Genomic DNA, 20,666 nt, shown 5'->3' on the forward strand with positions numbered 1-20,666 from the left:
TTGTGTCTGGCGTATAATAGGTGCTCAATAAGTACTGATGAATAAAGTAATGTATGAGTGCCTGTGAAGAGAGTACAGTGCTCTCTTTTAGGATGCCTTCTCAGCAGGGCTGCTGCAAAGAGGATTTGACTAGTGCTGTGATTGTACCAGCTGACTGTTTCTGAGGTTCTGCGATTCTTTTTTCGCATATTGACAGGACATAGGGAGTTGGAGTTGCAAACATGACATGAGTAGAATGAAGCCGAGTGTGGCTCAATCAGCCACAGAAACATGTTGCTGCGTGGTTACCTCTGTGCTTTTGTTTAAAAGAGAAGCCAAAGTGGTAAGCTTTTCATTCTGCACACTACCTCTTTCAGTGAGTTTCTCCCCAAAGAATTGGGTCTTCACTTGGCTAAACACCTGCCAGTCTGTTCTCGATTATTTACCAAGATCAGAAACCTAAAAGACATGTAACTGAAAGAAAACCACCCCCATTGCAAGTGGCCCAACCAGAATATAAATATCTGGCAGAGATGGTTCTATATTCAGCACTAACTTCTCTTATAAAGTATAGCTGTTTGGTTTTCCTAGTAATGCTACAATTTTCTTCATGGATGGAGCAAAGTAAGACAAAAGGAAAGGAAAAGTTTTTAAAAAAATTGATGAGAGAGAGAGAGAGATATTTGTTGTTCCACTTATTTATACATTTATTGGTTGCGTCTTTTATCTGCCCTGACTGGGGATTGAACCTACAACCTTGTTGTATCCGGATGACACTCTAACCAACTAAGCCTAAAAGGGAAATTTTGTTAGCAAGATGCTCTGATTGAGAATTAAGACATTAAAATATTTAAAACATATACAAATGCTGGCAAAGTTGATAATGTTTAGGAAGAGGAAAGGGGAGTAGGAAATGAGAGTGTGAAAGGGGTCTCTTTTCATGGTTATGTTGTATTTATATTTGTGGCCATGTTTTCGCCTAATATAAATATTTATAGCACATTGAAGCTGTCCTTTTTAAAAAATATATGGTTTTTATTGTGTGTGTGTGTGTGTTTTTTTTTTTTTTAGAGAGTAAGGAAGGGGGAGAGAGAGAGAGAAACATTGATGTGAGAGAAACACATCGATCGGCTGCCTCCTGCATGCCCCCTACTGGGGATGGTGCCCATAACCTGGGCATGTGCCCTGACCAGGAATTGAACCAGGACCTCTCAGTCCATGGGATGACACTCAGTCCACTGAGCCACACTGGTTGGTTGAAGCCATTCTTTTATTTTACTTATATTTTATCTAATCGATAAGAATCAGTACAAATTTCATAGTCTCTCCAACATGAGCCTCACCAATGATAATGATAAGTAACATTCCAAACTCACTGGGTTAAGGAAGGAGATGATAATGATAGTAATAATAATAATAACAACAATAATAATGGCAGCAACTAATTTGAGCACCTGTCAAGTGCCAGGCTCTTTGTTAAACATTTTAATAGTACATTAATTTAATGCTCTATTTTGTGAAAACAGATTGTTATCCCCACTTTACAGATGAGAAAATGGAGGCACAGAGGGAATAGAGAGTGGGCAGCTTGGTTGAAGTCCCCAGCGAGAAAGGGAGGGAGCCAGTCTTGGAGCCCCAGGTTGCCTCTACCCCAGCACCAGTGCACAGGCTGCAGAAGCAGTCAGAGTGTTCGCTTCTGAAACCCCACTCTTCAGAGCTCTTCTGGGAACAGGCAAACCTCTTCTCAAGGTGGTGGGAAAGAATCACATTTGTTTTCAGGTGGTGGGAAAATACATGCTGTTGCCAACCCTAAGGCCTACTGCTACTGCAAAGTCACACACCTGACTTTGAGATTGTTTCCTTAAATGCACCTTGAATCCTGCCTTCTCACTCCTACTGTGGGCATTTCTGATCACTGGGCAGCATTGTCTTCCTGACATCAGTGCTTCTAACCACGTGTGTATGCACCGAGCACAGGCCTTGCTCACATTGGGGGCCCAAGGACTGAACGTGCTGTAGGTAACTCCCCCAGCCCTGTTAAGAGGCCCCTCTGCATATCTTTGTGTTGGGAAAACCTGTAGACCCAAGTGCCATTTTCTCTCTGGCACTTTTGCTGACAGTACCAAGAAGTTGCTTCTGAAACAGAAGAAATATACCCAGGACTGATTGCCCTCCCATGGTGAGGACTGGACCTTGACAGTCTTCTGAGATGGTGCAGTTTATGCTGCCAGCGTCCCTCATGGGCTTCCTAAAGAAGCCTTCTCAGGAGAGTGGGTTTTATTCCCTGAAGCTGTCCTTCAGAGCCACCTGGGTGGTAGTGTTTGGCTGGGGAGAAGCAGGAAACTATCCGGAGACTCTTGTGATGCCAGATAAGATCGTTAAATGTGAATGATCTGGAAGCCTGCTGATGAAATGCAAGGGTGGGGGAGCCCTTCTCTCCTGGGTTTCCTGGCAGTTTCCCCACCCCAGAAGGGTGGGTCCAGGTTGCCCGGGAGTGCCCTGGAATGACAGACTTGCTTTTCCTTTGCCTAAGAGGCCTCATAGTGGGAGGCCCTGCCAAACTGATGCCCTCCCACAAGGAACCCCCAGGCTGCATTTGTCTAAAAGCATTCTCTGCTCTGTTTGGTGGGGCTTCTGTCTTTTGAGAGGGGCTACACCCTCTGAATCTGGAGTTGGACACATCTGGGTATGAATTCCAACTTGGCCATCTACCTGCTGTGTGACTTATAGTATGTGGTTTAACCTCTCTGAGCCTCATTTATCTCATCTGTAAAATAGGGTAATGATAGTATCCCCATTATACCATAATATGTGAAAATATATTATGATACAAAGTTGTAATATATTATTTTTGAAGTATGTAATGCCATTATAATGTGTTACATATAATATATTATAATGTATAACACTATTATAAAACTACCTGTATACCATGTATTAAAATTATAATATAACCTCATATAATAACCCATATTATTGTTATTGTGAGGCTTAGATTATGTAGACACAGTGCTTAGCACACACCCTGGCACATCATGTAATTAATTGCTGTTAAGTATTGTGATCATCATTTTCTGTGAACCAAACCTTTACTCAGAATGTTCTGCTATATGTTGTTGCTTTGGAAGCAGTGAAGCCCATCAAATGATTAGCAAAGCAAAGCCCAATTATAACCTGGGAGGGGAGGGAATGGAATCTAGGGAGAAGGATTGTTGAATGCTAAGTTGTTGTTTTTTTTTAAGGGAGAAATGTCTTTTCAGAAGAACTTAGACCAACATGTTCCTTAATAGAGAAGAATATTAAATCTAAATAACCACCCACATGTTCTCTGTTTGTCTTGAGATGTGATTAGCTTGGGGTTTTACTGTTGTACCTGTGGGTGAGGAGGAGGGTGAGGCAGAGAAGAGGGCTGGATAGAAAGGCACATAAGTAGGGGTTCCCATCTGTTGGGTGAGTTATTCCAGCTTTCCTGTGCCAATCCTGTGCTCCTGGTTGAAGGCTGTTCTTGGAGCCAGGTTTTTTTTGGGGGGGGGGGGGGGGTGGCACCGTGCTGACATCTGTTGAGAACTTAGCGGTGACAGAACTGGAGTTAGAGCCCTCATCTCATCTTAACTCTGTGCTCTGGGTATTATTTTTCCTGTTCTGCACATAGGAATCTGGAAGCTCAAGAGATTAAGCCTTGTGCTCAGGGTTACACAGCTAATAAAACACTGTGGGATTTGAGATCAGACAGCTGAGATCAGAATCCTGATTTTACCTATGTGGAATAGTTAAGTTGCTTATCTTTTAAGTCTCTGTTTTCTTGTCTACTAAATGGGTTCAGTAATGAACCCTAGCTTATAGGGTGAGAGTCAGTGAGATTAACTTTATGAAGTATTAACATGCTGTTTTAAGTACTCAGTACCCGTTAGCTGCTGCTATTATAAAAATGACCTTGTGTATATCTCTTTTGTATGGTAGAGCCAATCAGGGTTTTACTCAGGCCTGACATACCGCAAGCATCCTGCCTTGTGTCACTGCTGACTGTGGCAGAGAGGACAATATAGTGTGACTGTCATGTGAAAAACCAACAACACCCTTTTGGTACAGCAGTGACTAAAACCTCAGGGCAAATCCAAGGGGGCATTTTTCAGGGATGCTTTTCAGTGAGATGGTTAAGCAAACATGATTTGAATTATCCATATGGACAGCCATGACATTTTGGGGAGGAGTAATTTATCACTCCATAAAGATGTTGTAAAAGGTGTCCCTGTAGCATGTTGGCAGCCACAAAATTGGATTCACTTTACAAGACAGAAATAAGGTGTCCCTGGTGTGCCTGCAGTCACACAGCCACGATGCCCAACTCTCCTTCCCTGTTACCTGCCCCTTGTGCTGGCCGTCTGAAGAGACCGATTCATATGCAGAGATTAACAGCTGAGGAGACCCGTTCCGACTTGTTAGGCAGTGGCTGCTTGTCCTTTAAAAGTCTAAAGCTCAGGTGTGGCCCTCATGGAGGTGCTTGGGGCTCCCCAGCGAGTGTGAACGGGAAAGTTCAGGCTAAGCCGAAGCTATAAACATCACCTGATGGCATTCTCTGGGGACATGTTTGTGTATAAGAAATAAACATCAACGTTGGGAATTTGGTCTGGTTTTTTATTGCATCCAGTTTGAATTTTCAAATTTATTTTATTCTTTTTTTTTTATCCTCACCCGAGGACATTTTTCCATTTTTTTTGTACAGATAGAGTGGGAGGGAGAGAGAGGAAGAGAGAGAGGGAAACATCGATGTGAAGGGACACATTGAGTGGCCGCCACCCGCACGACCAACCAGGGCCGGGGACACACTGCAACCGAGGTACATGCCCTTAGCAGGAACCGAACCCGGGTCTCTCCGGACCGCAGGCGGACACTCTAACCGCTGAGCCAAACTGGCCAGGGCAAATTTATTTTATTCTTTAAAGGTGAGGGGTTGACTATTTTAAGGGATTCTGGAGCTTTTCTCCTGGGGGGCTGGGAGGGAGTTTGGAGTGAATTTGGCTGCTCGAGATTACGGAGTGTAGAGAACCCCAGTGGCCTCCCATTCCTGGGCCGTTTCCCCAAGCATCTCTGTTTTAGATAAAGCTGCATCGGAAACCAGTGATTTCCTCTGAATATGTAACCAGTGAATAATAAACACATTGTCTTGTCTCTTCTCCTCTTTTAGGCCTAAACGGCAGCGGCAAAACAACTTTCCCATGTTTCCTTCTCCTAAAGCTTGGAATTTCAGAGGGGTAAGTGTTTTCCCTGGGTATGGCTTAGTCTAGAAGCTCCGGAGAAGACGCAGTTGGGGTTGGCTTTACTAATCAGTCTCCACTGAGAAAGCTCTGTGCTTTAGCACTTGGGGAGGTTGTCTTTGCATCAGCGGTTGTAGTTTAAAACTGGAAGTGGCCCAATAAGTGTCCACTGATGTTCGCTTGCCCTGAAGGTCAACTTGGGCTACTTGCTGGAAGCATCTTTGAAGAAGCCCAGAAGTGTCAAGGTTGATGAGGTGGGCATTGTGGCTGTTTTCTTAGGAACATGGAGGGTACCAATGCAGTGAGGGAAAAAATAAATCAGAAATGTACAGTCTGTTAATATGTAGATTTATGACTTTGTGGGGAGCTTTGTTTTCCAGAAGTCTGTAAGCTTTCAAGAGATTTTAAAGGTAATCATAAAATTCTTCCAACCACAAAGTCTTAGACATTTAGAGATGTAGGGAGGGTCAGATCTAACCTCCTTTTGATGCAAAGTTTTCTTCCTTACACAATAATGATAATAATAATAGTAATAAAGTGTATGGAGGTTCTATTGTGTGCTAAAATGAATCCTAGCTCTGACCTCAGGAACAAGACCTTTGCATGTGTAAAGAATGCTCTGAGACCTGTTTCACCACCATGCCTTTGCATGCCTTGTTTCTTCTGCACAGGACACTCTCCCCCACTGTCTAGCATCACACTCCTATACACTGCAGCTGGCCCACTGACCTCATCCATTGAGTCTAAACCTCGACATCTCCTCCTGTGGGAAACTATCATGCCCACCCGGAGTCTGAGCTAGAGGGGTCCCTTCTATGGACCCCTTAACTTTCTTCTCATTGTTAAGATTGTTAGTTAGCACTTATCATAATTTAGACTTGGAAGCCCCAAGCATCAGGTGTGTAGAAATCTTCTCACTCTTTCTTATTCACTGCTATATCCCTGGCTCTAGCACAATACCTGGACATACATGCTTTATTAATTGTTTTTTGTTTTTTTTTAATCTTTATTGTTGGATGTAAAATGTATTACAGATGTTCCACATTTTTCCTTCATTGACCCCCTCCTCCCCACTCCCGCCCCCCTCCCACCTTTTCCCACACTATTGTCTGTCCATTGGTTATGCATATAAGTTCTTTGGTTAATTTCTTCCCACCCCCCCAACCCCTTTCCCTTTGAGGTTTGTCAGTCTAGCAATGAATTTGTACTTCTTAATCCCTTCACCTTTTTCACCCATTCCCCCAACCCCCCTCCCAACTGGCAACCAACAAAATGTTCTCTGTATCTATGAGAATGTTTCTGTTCTACCTGTTCATTTTGTTTGTAGATTCCATTGTTGATAGATATGTATTCATTGCCATTTTGTTTGTTCATACATTTTATCTTTTTTCTTCAAAAAGACCCTTCATCATTTCATATAATAACGGTTTGGTAGTGATGAACTCCTTTAACTTTTTCTTGTCTGGGAAAGTCTTTATAAGGCCATCAATTCTAAATGACAGCTTTGCAGGATAGAGTAATGTTGGTTGTAGGTTCTTGCTTTTCATCACTCTGAATATTTCTTGCCACTCCCTTCTGGCCTGCAAAGTTTCTTTTGAGAAATCAGCCCTGGCCAGTTTGGCTCAGCGGTTACAGCGTCGGCCTGCGGTCCGGAGAAATCAGCTGACAGCCTAATGGGAACTCCCTTGTAGGTAACTAGCTGCCTTTCTCTTGCTGCTTTTAAGATTCTCTTTTTGTCTTGAACCTTTTGCATTTTGATGATGATGTTTCTTGGTGTGGGCCTCTTGGGTTTCACCTTGTTTGGGACTCTGTGCTTCCTGGACTTGTATGACTGTTTCCCTCACTAAGTTAGGAAAGTTTTCTGCCATTATTGTTTCAAACAGGTTTTAGATTTCTTGTTCTCGCTCTTCTCCTTCTGGCACCCCCAAGATGTGAATGTTGGCACGCCTGAAGTTGTCCCAGAGGCTCCTTACACTATCCTCATTTTTTTGGATTCTTTTTTCTTTTTGCTGTTCTGATTGGGCATTTTTTGCTTCCTTATATTCCAAATCGATGGTTTGCTCCTTGGATTTACATACTCTATTATTGAAGCTGTGTAAATTATTCTTTATTTCAGTTAATGCCTCCTTCAATTCTAACTGTGTATCCATGATTTCTGACTGGTCCTTTTTTATGCTCTTGAGGCCCTCACTAAGTTCACTGAGGTTCTCACTAAGTTCATTGAGCATCCTTATAAGCAGTATTTTGAACTCAGTATCTGTTAGGTTGCTTATCTCCATTTTGCTTAGTTCTTTTCTTGGGGTTTTGTTCTGTTCTTTCATTTGGGACCTGTTTCTTTGTCTCCTCATTTTGGCTGCCTCCCTGTGTTTGTTTCTGTGTATTACTTAACGAGAGGTATGGGGCTCGCTGAGACCAGATGCTGCTCGTTTGAAAGAATTGAGGAAAAACCTGAAGCAGGATCCAAGACAGGCCAATCCTATGGTTAAGCAAGTGGCAACAACTTGGGTGGGCTTGAAAGTTGGGTGGACTTGAAAGTTGGGTGGGTGGGGCGGGGCCTCAGGGAGTCACCAGGGCGGGGCTACCAGTGTGAGCCAGGTTGCTGGAGTCCCAGATATGGCGACTGTCTGCCACCCCCGGGAAGGGCTCACCAAAGGAACAAAGGCCTCTTACAGCAGGTTTGTCCCAGAGAAAGCCCCCTCTCCAGCGCTCGCTCCAGTGCCAAACAGTTCAGTTCTTCCCTGTATGTCTCTGGCGCCCCTCGAGCTGCCTCCCCTCCAAGCTTAGAGGGAGAGAGTCCGATAAGTCCGTGTGCGGGCCCTTTAAGGAGCTGCCTGGGGCTCCAGCCGCTTCAGCCTCCCTGACCTCACTTCCCGCTGGTTTTTCCAGCCAGAAGTTATGGGGACTTCTCTTCCTGGCACTGGAACCCTGAGCTGGGTGCCTGGTGTGGGACGGGGACACTTCAGTCCTCAGGAAGGACCTTCCCAGCCACGGGGAGCCTCTTGATTTTTATCCGCCACACTTGGGTGTGGGACCAGCCCGTCGTGCAGCCAAAGCCGCTGCCGCCCCTCGGCCTCCACCCCTCCTACCAGTCTGGATGTGGCTGCTGCTTTAATTCCGTAGTCGTAGGACTTCCATTCAGCTTGATTTCAGTTGGTTTTGAATGATGGTTGTTCTGTAGTTTAGTTGTAACTTTGATGTGGTTGTGGGAGGTCGCGATACCATGTTTACCTACCCGCCATCTTGACCGGAAGTCTATTAATTGTTTAATGAATGAATGGAATGAATAAATGAATCTTCTCACATCTGTCAGACATAAAATCTACTTCAGATTATGTTTCCAGTTCAAGTCTTTAGTCTTATCAGCACTTGTTTATGGCTTTGTGGATAAGATCCCCATTTATCAAAGTGTGTTCAGGATGATCAAAACCATTAAGTGAAAAAAGACTTGTGTTGTCATATAAACTTGGGATACCCTGAGAGCACCAAATTAAATATGTCTATTGCTGCAGGACTTCTCAGAACCTTTGATGTGTTGATGTGCACAGAACCTACATTAAGGAGAGTTGATGGAGCTGTAGCATTTCCCAAAGTTGTTGACCATAAACCTTTTGTTGACAAAATAGTTTGTACACACTTTAGAATAGTTACAAACTATGGCAAAATTAGACCTCCTGTGAGCAAGTTGGACTTTTTGAAGGCATTTATTTTCTCTCCCTTTCTACTCTCTCTTCAATGTACACTATCCTTCCTTATGATTCTATAGTGGTTGCTAGCCAAGGCTCGGGGTACATCTAGGGTGACCAACAACCCAAGTTTGTCTGGGATGGTCCTGGTTTTAGCACTGAAAGTCCTGTGTCTTGGGGAACTCTTTAGTTCTGGGCAAAATGGGACAGTGGTTTACCCTACCTGTGGCCGTGAGACCTCTTCAACTCTTTCCCCTTGAAAAGTGTTTTGTGAACTCTGGTTTATAGAACTTGCTGCTGAAAAGGAATCTACTAGACACATACTTGCTTTAAATGACCTTTGTTGGCCTTATTCTTGCACTAGTCACATTTAAAGTTAGTAATTCACAGTAGGAGATCAAACTAACTGCCTCTGGCTAATTGCAACCAAATAGGTGACAGAATCTAATGCATTGTTGATTTCAGCCTCATATCAGCCCTCAGATTCTTAGTCAGCTCAGAAGATTTTCCCAAGTAGTTAGAATTATTGGAGTGATAAAGTCTCCTGGGTGGTTAGATCAATTGTGGTGTTTACCTTGGTCTCTTGTACTTATTTTGACTTCTGACCCCCGGGGATTATTGGTAAAGTTAGACAAACTAACATCAAGATATACCAGAGTGAGGTGGTTTGGGGACCTTGATCAATTGCCAGATTCCTCTGTGGCCAGACCTCTCTCTCTCCACCTCAGAGCAGAATCCTCCATGACATGGGGCGGAAGGGAACCCAACCAAGTGGAAATACTGAACGCCCAGCTAGGACATGCTTAGTAACCATCATTGTGGTAATTACAACTGAAGAACAAGAAAGACTCTAAATGCCAGGATGAAGACATTTGCAGCATTATCCAGCTGATAACATTTTCTACAATGAAGTGCGACTCCCAGGCCTGTTAGGCTGAGTTGTGCTTGCTGTCCTCAGGCTTTTAGTGAACACTTTGTTTTCTCCTTTATTGAGAAAGTAAGGTTTTAGAATCTCTGTGCTAGCAAATTTCCCATATTTATGTGTATTGCAGGGAAAACATAAGCATTTGGAATTTCATTCCTCTTTAGCTTATAAAGAAAAAGGATCCTGTGGTAGCTCACCCAGGTCCTGGTTATTTGTGGGTTTGGGGGTGGGGTGGGGAGAGAGGTGGTGAGAAATAGATTGGAAAGGGCAAGAGGAGAAAGAACAGCATGGCTGTACATGAGGAGTGGAGAGGGAGACACAGGAGGGCTAAGGAGAGTTGGGACGGCACAAGGGAGGACAGGAATGGTTGGCGGCTTAAGAAGTAGACAGTTTGGGAAGAGTTTCAAAATAATTTTAAGGAAAATCTTTTTGAGTGAATTGTACTGTACCCCCCTCTTTGTCTTCCCTGGAAACATTCACTGCAGATTTGCATGCTCCTCAAGGCATTAGGAGTAGCATTGATGGTTTTCTTTCCTTTGGCCGGTGACACTTGGCTAATATGTCCCTTCTACCTACCAAGCAGTTTAACCCTTTTATGAGTTGTTGTTGGCATTGACTGCAGGTTGTATCCTTTGGTTCCTGTGCTTGTCTAAGGACACAGAGGTCCTAGGTGTTACCCACCCTTTGGGACTCCCCTACCCTCCCAGGCAAGGGGTGGTGCTCTCACCAGACTCATGGGTGCTACAGATACATTCATAGAGAGAAGTCAAGACAATAGTCTTGGTTGAGGCAGTTATGGTGGGAACATTATGAATAAAATCAGAATGAATGGGGGGAATAAGAAGGTAGGACCCTGGGAGATGGATGTGGGATCCTGGGGGTGTCTTGCTTGGAGACAGTGCCTCTGTCTGGTCCCCATCTGGTTGGGCCAGTGCTGAGCTAAAAAATTCCACCCTTCCTTGTGAAAATATTTGCTACAGCTCCCCCCAGTTAGGAGAGAGAGAAAAACAGAGGGAGACAGATTGACTCAGGGAGGAAACTTACTCTAGAAATGTGCAAATTTTAGGAGCACAACCTCAGCCATTGTCTGTTGGTTAATTAGGAAATAGCAAGACCTGTTCTGTGCAAGGCATTGCATTACATATCAGAACTGAGGTTTCAATTAAATATAAACCAAATGTCATGGCTGTCCTCATCTTGTCTCTTTCTCCAGTGCCTGGTTTTCACTCTTGCCTAGGCCATTTGTGAAGACATTTTTAGACTCTGGAGCTTTGGAAGGGACTTTGGACCTTGTAGCCCCAACTGTTTAATTTGCAGATGACAAAAACAAGGCCCAGTGTATTAGTCAGGACTCTTTTAGTTACAAGTGATAGAAACTCAGTAAAACTAGCTCAAGTGGGAAGGAGAATTGATTGGTTCCTTTGACTGAGGGGCACTGAGATGGGTAGGCTTCAGGTACAGTGGTATTCAGGGACACTCCCTCTGTTTTATCACTCTTGGGGTATTGGTCTTATCTTTGTCTACTGCACATGGACTTTTTTTGAGTGGATAATCACAAACAGCCATATATGCCCAGAGAAAAGAGAGAAGATTTTTGTTTCCAGGGTCCACATATGAAATCCCAGTGTAGGTTTCTGATTGCCCTGACTTGGCTCACAAACCTTTGCCAACCACTGTGGTCAAGGGGATTAGATAGCCCTTGGTCACATTCTCCCTCTGAGGGAGCTGGGTGGACAGGGTTTGTGATTGACAGCTCCACTAGAGCCTCTTACTTGAGATGGGGAAGGGGCATTTGCTCCAAGGAAGTGTTTGGTACTGTAACTAAAAGGTAGTTGGTTCTTAGACAGACAGGAAATAATGGCGACTGCTCCTAGTCACTCATAGTTGGGAGATCAGGACTAGAATCTTCTCTTCAGACAATACTCTACCTGCTCCACAGTGCCTTGGCACATGCTATGTCCTCTGTGTGGAAGGAAGTTGGCAGATCCTCAGTGTAACTGAATGTTTCTTAAAGGTCAGACTGAAATGCTCTGATATTCATAGCTCAGTAGAGTGACAGGATCTCTGATATTCAAAGCACACCGGTCAGGTCATCATTTATTGTGTTCTTACCACATCTACTCTGCAGAAGAAGATGTCACAACCTTCTTTTCTCTGCCAGCCTCAGTTTGTACATTTACCTCCATTTATTGAACACTGAATCCAGGCAAAGCTATGTCAGTCCTACATGATAGATGGTATTTATTCCCATTTCAGAGATGAGGAAACTGAGCCCACCCTCTGCTAACTTGCTTAAAATCATAGCCCCCAAGCCATTAGAGCATACCACCTCTTTAAAACAAGGCTCATGGGCCGGCCAGTATGGCTCACTGGTTGAGTGTTGACCCATGCACCAAGAGGTCGATGGTTCAATTCCCTGTCAGGACACATGCCCAGGTTGTGGGCCTGATCCCCAGTGGGGGGCATGCAGGAGGCGGTCAGTCAATGTTCTCTCTCATCGATGTTTCTATCTCTCTCTCCCTCTTCCTGCCTCTCTCTCTAAAATCAATAAAGACAAATTATTAGAAACAAAAACAAGGCTGATGACATACCTTTCTTCAAAGGAGGTTAGACATGAAGATATCTATAAAAGTGCTAGAAGCAAGAGAGTGTCCTATGGTAAACTTTTCATCACCTATCTCTTTTAATTGCTTTCTACTCTCTTGAACTTTAATTTTAAAGTTTTGATCTTTCCTACTATATTTGTGAAAAAATAATTTGTTACCTCATTTTGTGTCAGTAATTATGAAAACAATAGTCAGCTCCATTAATCCCAGGCAACTCACTCCTAGCATTTCATTATACTAGGCACTGTGTTGAGCACTTTAAGCATATCTTACTTTCCATAATAATCCTAAAAGGAAGATGGTATTTGAACCTTATCTTCATTTTAGAGATGAGGGGATAGGGCAGCTTAGTTTTCTATTGCTGCATAACAGATTGCCACAAATTTACATCTTGAAACAACACCCATTAGCACACAGTTCTGTAGGTCAGGAGTTCTGGCATAGCAGGGCTGGGTTCTCTGCTCAAGGTCTCACAAGACTTAAATCAAGTGTATTGTCTGGGGTGGGGTCTCATCTGAGGCTTGGGGGCCTCTTACAAACTCATTCAGGTTATTGGTTATAGAACTGAGGTTCCTATTTCTTTGCAGGCTGCCAGCTGGGGGTCACTCTTAGCTCCTAGAGGTGTCCTTGCCATGTGACTTCTTCCATCTTCAAAGCCAGCAATAGAGAATCTTTCTCACACCAAATATCTCTAAACCTTCACAACTCATTGACTTGAGAAGAGCCCAGTTCCTTTTAAGGGCTCACCAGATTAGATGAGGTTCACCCAGATGTCTTCCTTTTGATTATCTGAAAAATCTGTGATAAGTAATCTAATCATAGGGATGATATCCTATTACTTTTCAGGTTCTGCCTGTACTCAAGAGCAGAGGATTACATAAGGTGTGTGTACTAGGGGGTGGGGATGTTGGGGAGCATCCTAGAATTCTGCCCACTCCATTAGTCTCTCCTGTGGAGTTTGCTCAGGGTCACATGACAAGTGAGTAGCAGAGCTGGAATTGAGACCTGAGCTCACCTCATTCTAAACCTATGTTCTTTGACAGCACCTTTTAGTAACTTCTCTTTAGTATGAAATTACTTGCAAGTGGGGAAAATATGTGCAACATTCACTTTATACTAACCTCCTTAATCTATAAAGGACTCTTGCAAAGCAGTAACACAAATTTGAAATCTAATAGGAAAATTGTTGAAGTATCTGAGTAGGCAGCACAGGAGAAACAATACGTAGGACCAGTAAATGAAGTCAAGTTATTCATTCTAACTCGTGTGTGTGTGTGTGTGTGTGTGTGTATTATTATTAATCCTCACCTAAGGATATTTTTCCACTGATTTTTAGAGAGAGTGGAAGGGAGGGAGGAAGGTATGTGGGGGAGAGAGAGAGAAAGAGACATATCGATTGGTTACCTCCTGCTCGACGAGTCTTGACCAGGCTTCGGATTAAACCTGCAACATAGATACGTGCCCTTGACCGGGAATTGAACCTGTGACCCTTAGGTATAAAGGCCAATGCTCTAACCACTGAGTCACACCAGCCAGGGCCAAAACTATTTTTAAATATTTTTAAAAAACAATACTATAATAATATATTTCATTTATTTAGCTCTTTCAATGTTAACTACTGTTTCCAGTGCTTTGTATGCTTCATACCTTTCAACAACCCTATTAGATAGATACAATTTTTATGCTCATTTCCCTGATGGGCAAACTGAGGCCCAGAATCTTAATTACACATCCCCAAGGTTCCACTGTGCTCTCTCAGCCATGTGATTGTTGAATGAGTGCAAATGATGCAGAATCATATAATGTAAAACATTTATGTATAGCTTTAAATCAGTAAGTCAAGAAAAGCAAACTAAAATAACAAAAACTGAAACAATACCCTTTTGTAAGGAGATAATACATTAATATATACACAGAAAAAAGTCTGAAGGACTATTACCTTGACTGACAACTTGGAGTTGGTGAGGTCCCAGGGAACTGTTGCTGTGCTAGTTAAATATATTTGTAATATCTGATTTTTTAAGAGAGTGTATATATAAACTTTTATAATTAGTGAAAACAATAAACTTGTAATAATTAAAAACAAACTTCTTCTACAATCGCAATACTCCACAAGCAGTTTGGGTGCTTAGAGAATATCAGGGTGCATTATTGAACATACGTTGTGGCAAAACACCTGGGGACTAATAAAATCTGGGTGCACAGAAGAGGCCCCCACCCAGTCTCCCGTCCTCCCCACCTCGCACATGCCCACCTCCCTGATAGTCTAGAAGCTGCCTCTGTGTACCCTCAGGGTGGGAGTTCACTGTCCGCTGCTGAACAGCCCAAACTCTGAGTTTGGTGGACAGTCTTTGGCAGTTATAGTAAAAGCTTAAGTGGTGAAAAGGCACACACTTTGGGGTCAGAATGCCAACTGGAAACTTCAGACAAGACACATTTCAGAGCCTCAAGACCCTTATCTGCAAAATGGGGACAACAAGGCCATCTCCTCAAAACATGAGACTTGGTTATAATGTGTCAAGTGACCTCTATGTAAAGTGTGCAAAAAAGATTAGCCCCTTATTAGAAGAGAACCAGGGTTCTCTTCTACCTGAAAGGACTGTTTCCTAAATACATGCACTAACTAGATTCCTTTCCCATTGTGCGGTGCCCCCTCAAAAGGAAAAACTGACTCTCTCTGGTTTCCGCTTAGACCTCTTGTCTCATTTCCCTTCGGGGGGTGGAGCAGCCAGCCTGTGATTAGACGCTGACACCTGTGAGGAAAGCTCCATGTCATCTTCCGTCTGCTGACACCAAAAATATGCCAGGCACATTGAAGCTCATTTTTAGAGTCAAAAGCAGTTTCTTTTTTTGGTCACATTTGAGGTCTCTGGGGACAGAGTAGCTTGTATGTCAGCTGTGCAAATTCTGTACTTGATGCAGAATTTATACATGTCTTTGTTTACTTACGCAGTTATCAATCAATTCAGTTATTTCCTTTCCCCCCCAGAGTTGTGCATGATAAAAGATACTTTTTTACTTTGGTCCTGGGGGTTAATTAGGAAATCTTGTTGCAAGTGATAGAAGCTCAACTGAAATTGGCTTAAAAGCAGGGAGAATGTTTAATTACAGCAGTTTGGGGAATATCTCATGGGATGCAGTGGGGCCTCAGAAGCCCCTGGAACCAGGCACCAGGAGCCTGACTCCTCTGTTATTTGCTACCTGTTTTTCCTGCAGACTGACCTCCTCCATTTCTCCATTCATGGAAATACAGCCATCTGCCGACAGAGAGCCTTTTCTCTCTCAGAGCCAAAATTACTAGGAAGGGATTTTGATTGGTCCAGCTTGGGTCAGGTGAATACTGCTAGACCAATTAGCAATGGCCATGGAATGGAGTTCTGCCATAGCACTATGGTGGCTCCCATGGTAACCATAGCAACATGAAGGCGAAGGGCAGTTTCTAGAAGGGCAGAGGCACTAGACAGATGCAAACACTTTTTGTCTACAAAATCTTCCCCATCTCTCAGGCGAATAAAACTCCTGCTTAGTTAGAGGCAGTGCTTTTACTTTTTAAATTTATTTTTGTTACAGATGTTTCTCCCCCCCCCCCCCAGACACCCTTGTCCCGATGCCCCCCCAACATTGTGTCCATTAGAGGCAATCCTTTTAATTACTGATATTATTTTTCACTCCTAACAGTCTGATCTATGAGCAAAAATTACACTGCTTATAAGACACAAAACATAACAGTCCTGTAGATTAATCAAAATAATAGAAGACTCTGGAAAATTACATTCTGAAATGGTTGCAATCATTTCTTTCTTCTTTTTTTTAATCCTCACCCAAGGACATTTTCCCATTTTTGTTCAGATAGAGTGGGAGGGAGAGAGAGAAACATTGACATGAAAGGGACACATCAAGTGGCCGCCTCCTGCATGACCCCAACCAGGGCCAGGGACCATTTGCAACTGAGGCATGTGCCAGAATCGAACCCACAACTCATTGGTCCATGGGCCCACACTCCAACCATTGAGCCAAACTAGCCAGGGCGGTTGTGACCATTTCTATGACATAGGGAAGTATTAGAGTTTAGTCAGGGGTTTTAAATAAAAAGGTGGCCCAGGAATCAGCCTCAGTACTGCTTTGTGGTTCGTCACATTTATAACTTTTCATGAAAGTTTTTTTAAAAATCACATTTAGCCTTTGTTATATAGACAATATCTTGTCTGTGATCTTGTCACCTCCAAAAGGCCCTCATTCTGTTGAGAACCACAGGGATACACAAATTTGGAAAAATTCTTTTCTGAAGCTGTACCTTGCCCCTCAGTTTTTCTTTTCCCCTTCCATGTTAAATGTTATATTCGCTATTTCCTGCCCACAGAAGCTGAGGATGGGAATTGAAGCCTCTTGCATGGGGGTTAGTAAAGATCTTGTCACTAACTTTTCTTCTCTCTCATCAGTTTTTTTCTCTTCCCAGGTAATGTGGCCCATTTAATAGATTGAACTGGGTTTAGCTCATTGTGACTCTAAATAGCAGCCCCCCCCCCCTTAAATGCTCACATCACACTGTCAATTAAACCAATTGAAACATACAACAGGAAGGAAGGGGGCAAAGAGGAGGTAAGTTGAACTATGGAGAGGATGCAGGCGGGACGGAAGGATCCCACCTGAATCCTGGGGTTCACAATGCGGGTATGTCCTTTCTCTCTATTGCATTGGCTTTCTCCACTGATGATGCGGTTGCAAAGACCAGAGTTGAAGTTCAAGTTGAATAGAGGCCCACAGACAGAAGGTGCCTGGGCCAAAAACACATACTTGCTTTATCAAAAAGACTCAAGGACAAGTCTATCTGGTTAACAGCTGCAGTTTGCCAATTAGCTGGATGGACATCTAACTAATTTCTATTTCATTTGTGTTTCTTAGGCAGAGGACATAGTCTTTATTTTTTTTAGTTTTTTTTTTTTTTTTTTCCTCACCCGAGGATATTTTTCCATTTTTTGTACAGATAGAGTGGGAGGGAGAGACAGGAAGGGAGAGAGAGTGAGAAACATCGACGTGAAGGGACACATCGAGTGGCTGCCACCGGCACGACCAACCAGGGCCGGGGACAAACTGCAACCGAGGTACATGCCCTTAGCGGGAACCGAACCCGGGTCTCTCAGGACCGCAGGCCATCGCTCTAACCGCTGAGCCAAACTGGCCAGGGCGAGGGCATAGTCTTTAATGGGTAGCCAGATTAAGGCCTCATGTAAGTAAGTGCTCCTATATGCTTAGTGCCTCTGTATAGTTGGTGCCTCATAAACCTCACACATACTTAGTACATAACAAACAGGTACCTTATGAATATTAGTATCTTTTGCTCCTCTACCCTTTCCTATCTTTATTTACCACACATATGTTCTATTTACTAACCACTTATTATACTTAACATGACGAAGTATTTCTGTTATTGAAGATGAGTAAGTCATACAAATGTATTCATCTTCAGTAATTGAAATTAATAATTCTCTAAAAGCAAGTTGAAATGCTCATTTTAGCTTGATTGCATAGGGACCATTTTTAAATGGATTACTCTTTATAAGCCTGATGATGAAAATTCTTCTTACAAGATTTTCGGGCCTCCCACATTTGTCATCTTCTACGCAGGCTTTCTCCTTCGGCCACCCACTCTGGAAATCTCAATGAACACAGCCTCTGGACCAGCCTTTTTGTAGGAGTCATAGTCAGCATGACTATCACTTCTGACTTCCTTGTGGTACTGGTAATGAAACCAGCTGGGTTAGATGCTATAGTGGCAACATAGACCACCAGTGCCCTGACCTCCTGTGTTCAGGGAGGAGAAAACATTCTGTGCAGAACAGTACTAATGCACAATGTGTTTTTGTATCATCAAGGCTGATGACTGAACATCCATTTAGGAAAAAGAGGGAATGAGAATGATTACATTTTTATGAACAGATGAAGATTTGTTTAAAATCATAGCTGTGATTTAAGGAGGTGCAATGGAGTTGTATCAGATATGCATTTAATTTATGCAGATTCAATTAAACCTGCTCATTGAAAAGGGGTTGGGAGAGAATTTATGACTCAGCTAGACTGTTAGATGTATGGTGAACCAACCTGCTGTTTCCTCTATCGATCCCAGTGAGGTGAAGGTGATTCTAGACCCTGACGTGGGCTTTTGTACAGTGTGCACCCTAAAACCAAACAACAGCTTTACCTGGTGCCAAACTGAAGATGTATGTACAATATTTGTTCCAACAATGGAGGAGGAACAACTATTTTGTGTGGTTTATTAAGAGAAGGGATGTCAAGGCTTCACTCGGTGTCTTTGTAAGGGGTTTCCATGATTATTATTTTTACTGTGTGTGCTATTTTTTCTTTTTATTATGAAAAATTTTAAACATGGGAAGTTGAAACATAAGTGCAATGAACAACCACTATCCAGATTCAACAATTGCTAACATTTTGCTTTACCAATTTATCAGTCTCTAGCTGTTTATGAAATTTGGCATTTATTTACTAAATCATTTCAAAGTAATGCAATTGCAGATGTCATGACCCTGCCCTTCTAAATACTTAAGTATATATATCCTAAGCATAAAGATGTTTTCCTACATTATCAAACCTAAGAAAATCATCATCAAACCTAAGTAAGTTACCAATGAACATTTAGTCTATATTCATATTTTCCCAATTGTCTTTTTTTTTTAAATCCTCACCCAAGGACATTTTTTTTCCATTTTTGTTGTTGTTGTTGTTGTTGTTCAGATAGAGTGGGAGGGAGAGAGAGGAAAAGAGAGAGAGAGAGAAACATCGACGTGAAAGGAACACATCGAGTGGCTGCCACCCGCATGACCATCCAGGGACAGGGACAAACTGCAACCGAGGTACATGCCCTTAGCGGGAACCGAACCCGGGTCTCTCTGGACCGCAGGCCGACTCTCTAACCGCTGAGCCAAACTGGCCAGGGCCCCAATTGTCTTTAATAGTTGGTTTCCCCCAAAAACATTTGAGGATGAAGCATTGCCTCTGATGGGATATTTTTGTTTGTTTTTAACCAATTGAGAACCACGATTTCATTTTGTTTTTATGATTGTTTTAGCTCACAGGATAGTCTCAGTTGCTTCATCCCAAAGTTCCTAAGAAAACTAATTGCATCAGCTCTTCTTTCTGTGACCAGAGAACCAGGGTCAAATGGATCTGCCATTCACCAGCTCAGGCAACTTACTAACCTCACCGAGACTTAGATTTCCCATCTGAAAAGTGTATGTAGCTCATAGGGTTCTTACAAGGATTAAATTGAATAATCCCTATCAAGTTTTTAGCCCTGGGTCTTTGACATACTAAGTGCTCAATAAATACTTTCTCCCCTGCTACTACTACTATTATATCCAATCAGCAGAAACTGCGGGCAACACTGGGAAAAGTGGAGCAAATTTCCTGAAAAGAGAATGTAGCAAAGATACCCCAAAACATTTCTAGTATAGTTGAAAAACTTTCCATTTATCTAATATTTGTTCATGTTATAGAGTGATCAGTTTTCAGGCCCTGGGTTATGAGAGACTGAATCTGGACCATTTGTTCTTTGCATATTTGTGTCATTAAATAAAGAAGACATTGGATGTATACGGGAATATGCACTGATTTAGAGAAAGGAAAGAATATTTCTTGTATAAAAAGCTATTAAATGAATTTTAAATGTAGTCTGGATATATTCTTAAAAATTCTAATGCATTCCTTCCGATAGGCGTTAACTTACGGTCATTCAAATCTTACGTATATTACGAAGTTTGGCAGTGGATTCAGCTCTGAATTTATTTTGCTCTCATCTCTACACTGGGCGTCTCTCTGTACTGTCACAGACTGGTACATCAAACTGGCTGATCTTGGCTTCTTAACCACGGCACCTTAGTTGCTTAATGAAAACAATCCAACAAATGACTACATTCTTGTCATGTTTGTGGTTTGGGTTGCATTTTTGTATGTGGGAAAAGTTAACATCTTGTTTTGAAAGATAAAAGAAGGTTATTTGGATATTGAGGGAACATTTGAAATCATTGACCTCAGAAGGTTGGTCTAAGGATTGGAAAATTTTCAGTGTTATTTTTCGCCTACAGAATTAATCAGCCTTTTAAAAAGTAATAACTGGCAAAGTTGTTCTCCCAGAGAGTGGGTTCCCTTTTCATTTTTTAAAAATATGTTTTTATTGTTTTTTTTCTTATAAAGAGAGGAAGAG

General features: G+C 42.5%; 1 protein-coding gene across 1 annotated transcript in view; it reads left to right on the forward strand.

Annotated features, from left to right (window-relative positions):
- The window catches only part of ARHGEF3 (Rho guanine nucleotide exchange factor 3), a 286,293-nt gene that overhangs the window by 64,096 nt on the left and 201,531 nt on the right, over positions 1-20,666 (forward strand). The window contains exon 2 of the mRNA XM_036266162.1: positions 5,165-5,231. Coding sequence (XP_036122055.1) covers positions 5,165-5,231 — 67 coding nt within the window. The remainder of the gene's footprint in view (positions 1-5,164; positions 5,232-20,666) is intronic.

Source organism: Molossus molossus, unplaced genomic scaffold (genome assembly GCF_014108415.1).
Source record: "Molossus molossus isolate mMolMol1 unplaced genomic scaffold, mMolMol1.p scaffold_m16_p_18, whole genome shotgun sequence".
Classification (NCBI taxonomy): Eukaryota; Metazoa; Chordata; class Mammalia; order Chiroptera; family Molossidae; genus Molossus; species Molossus molossus.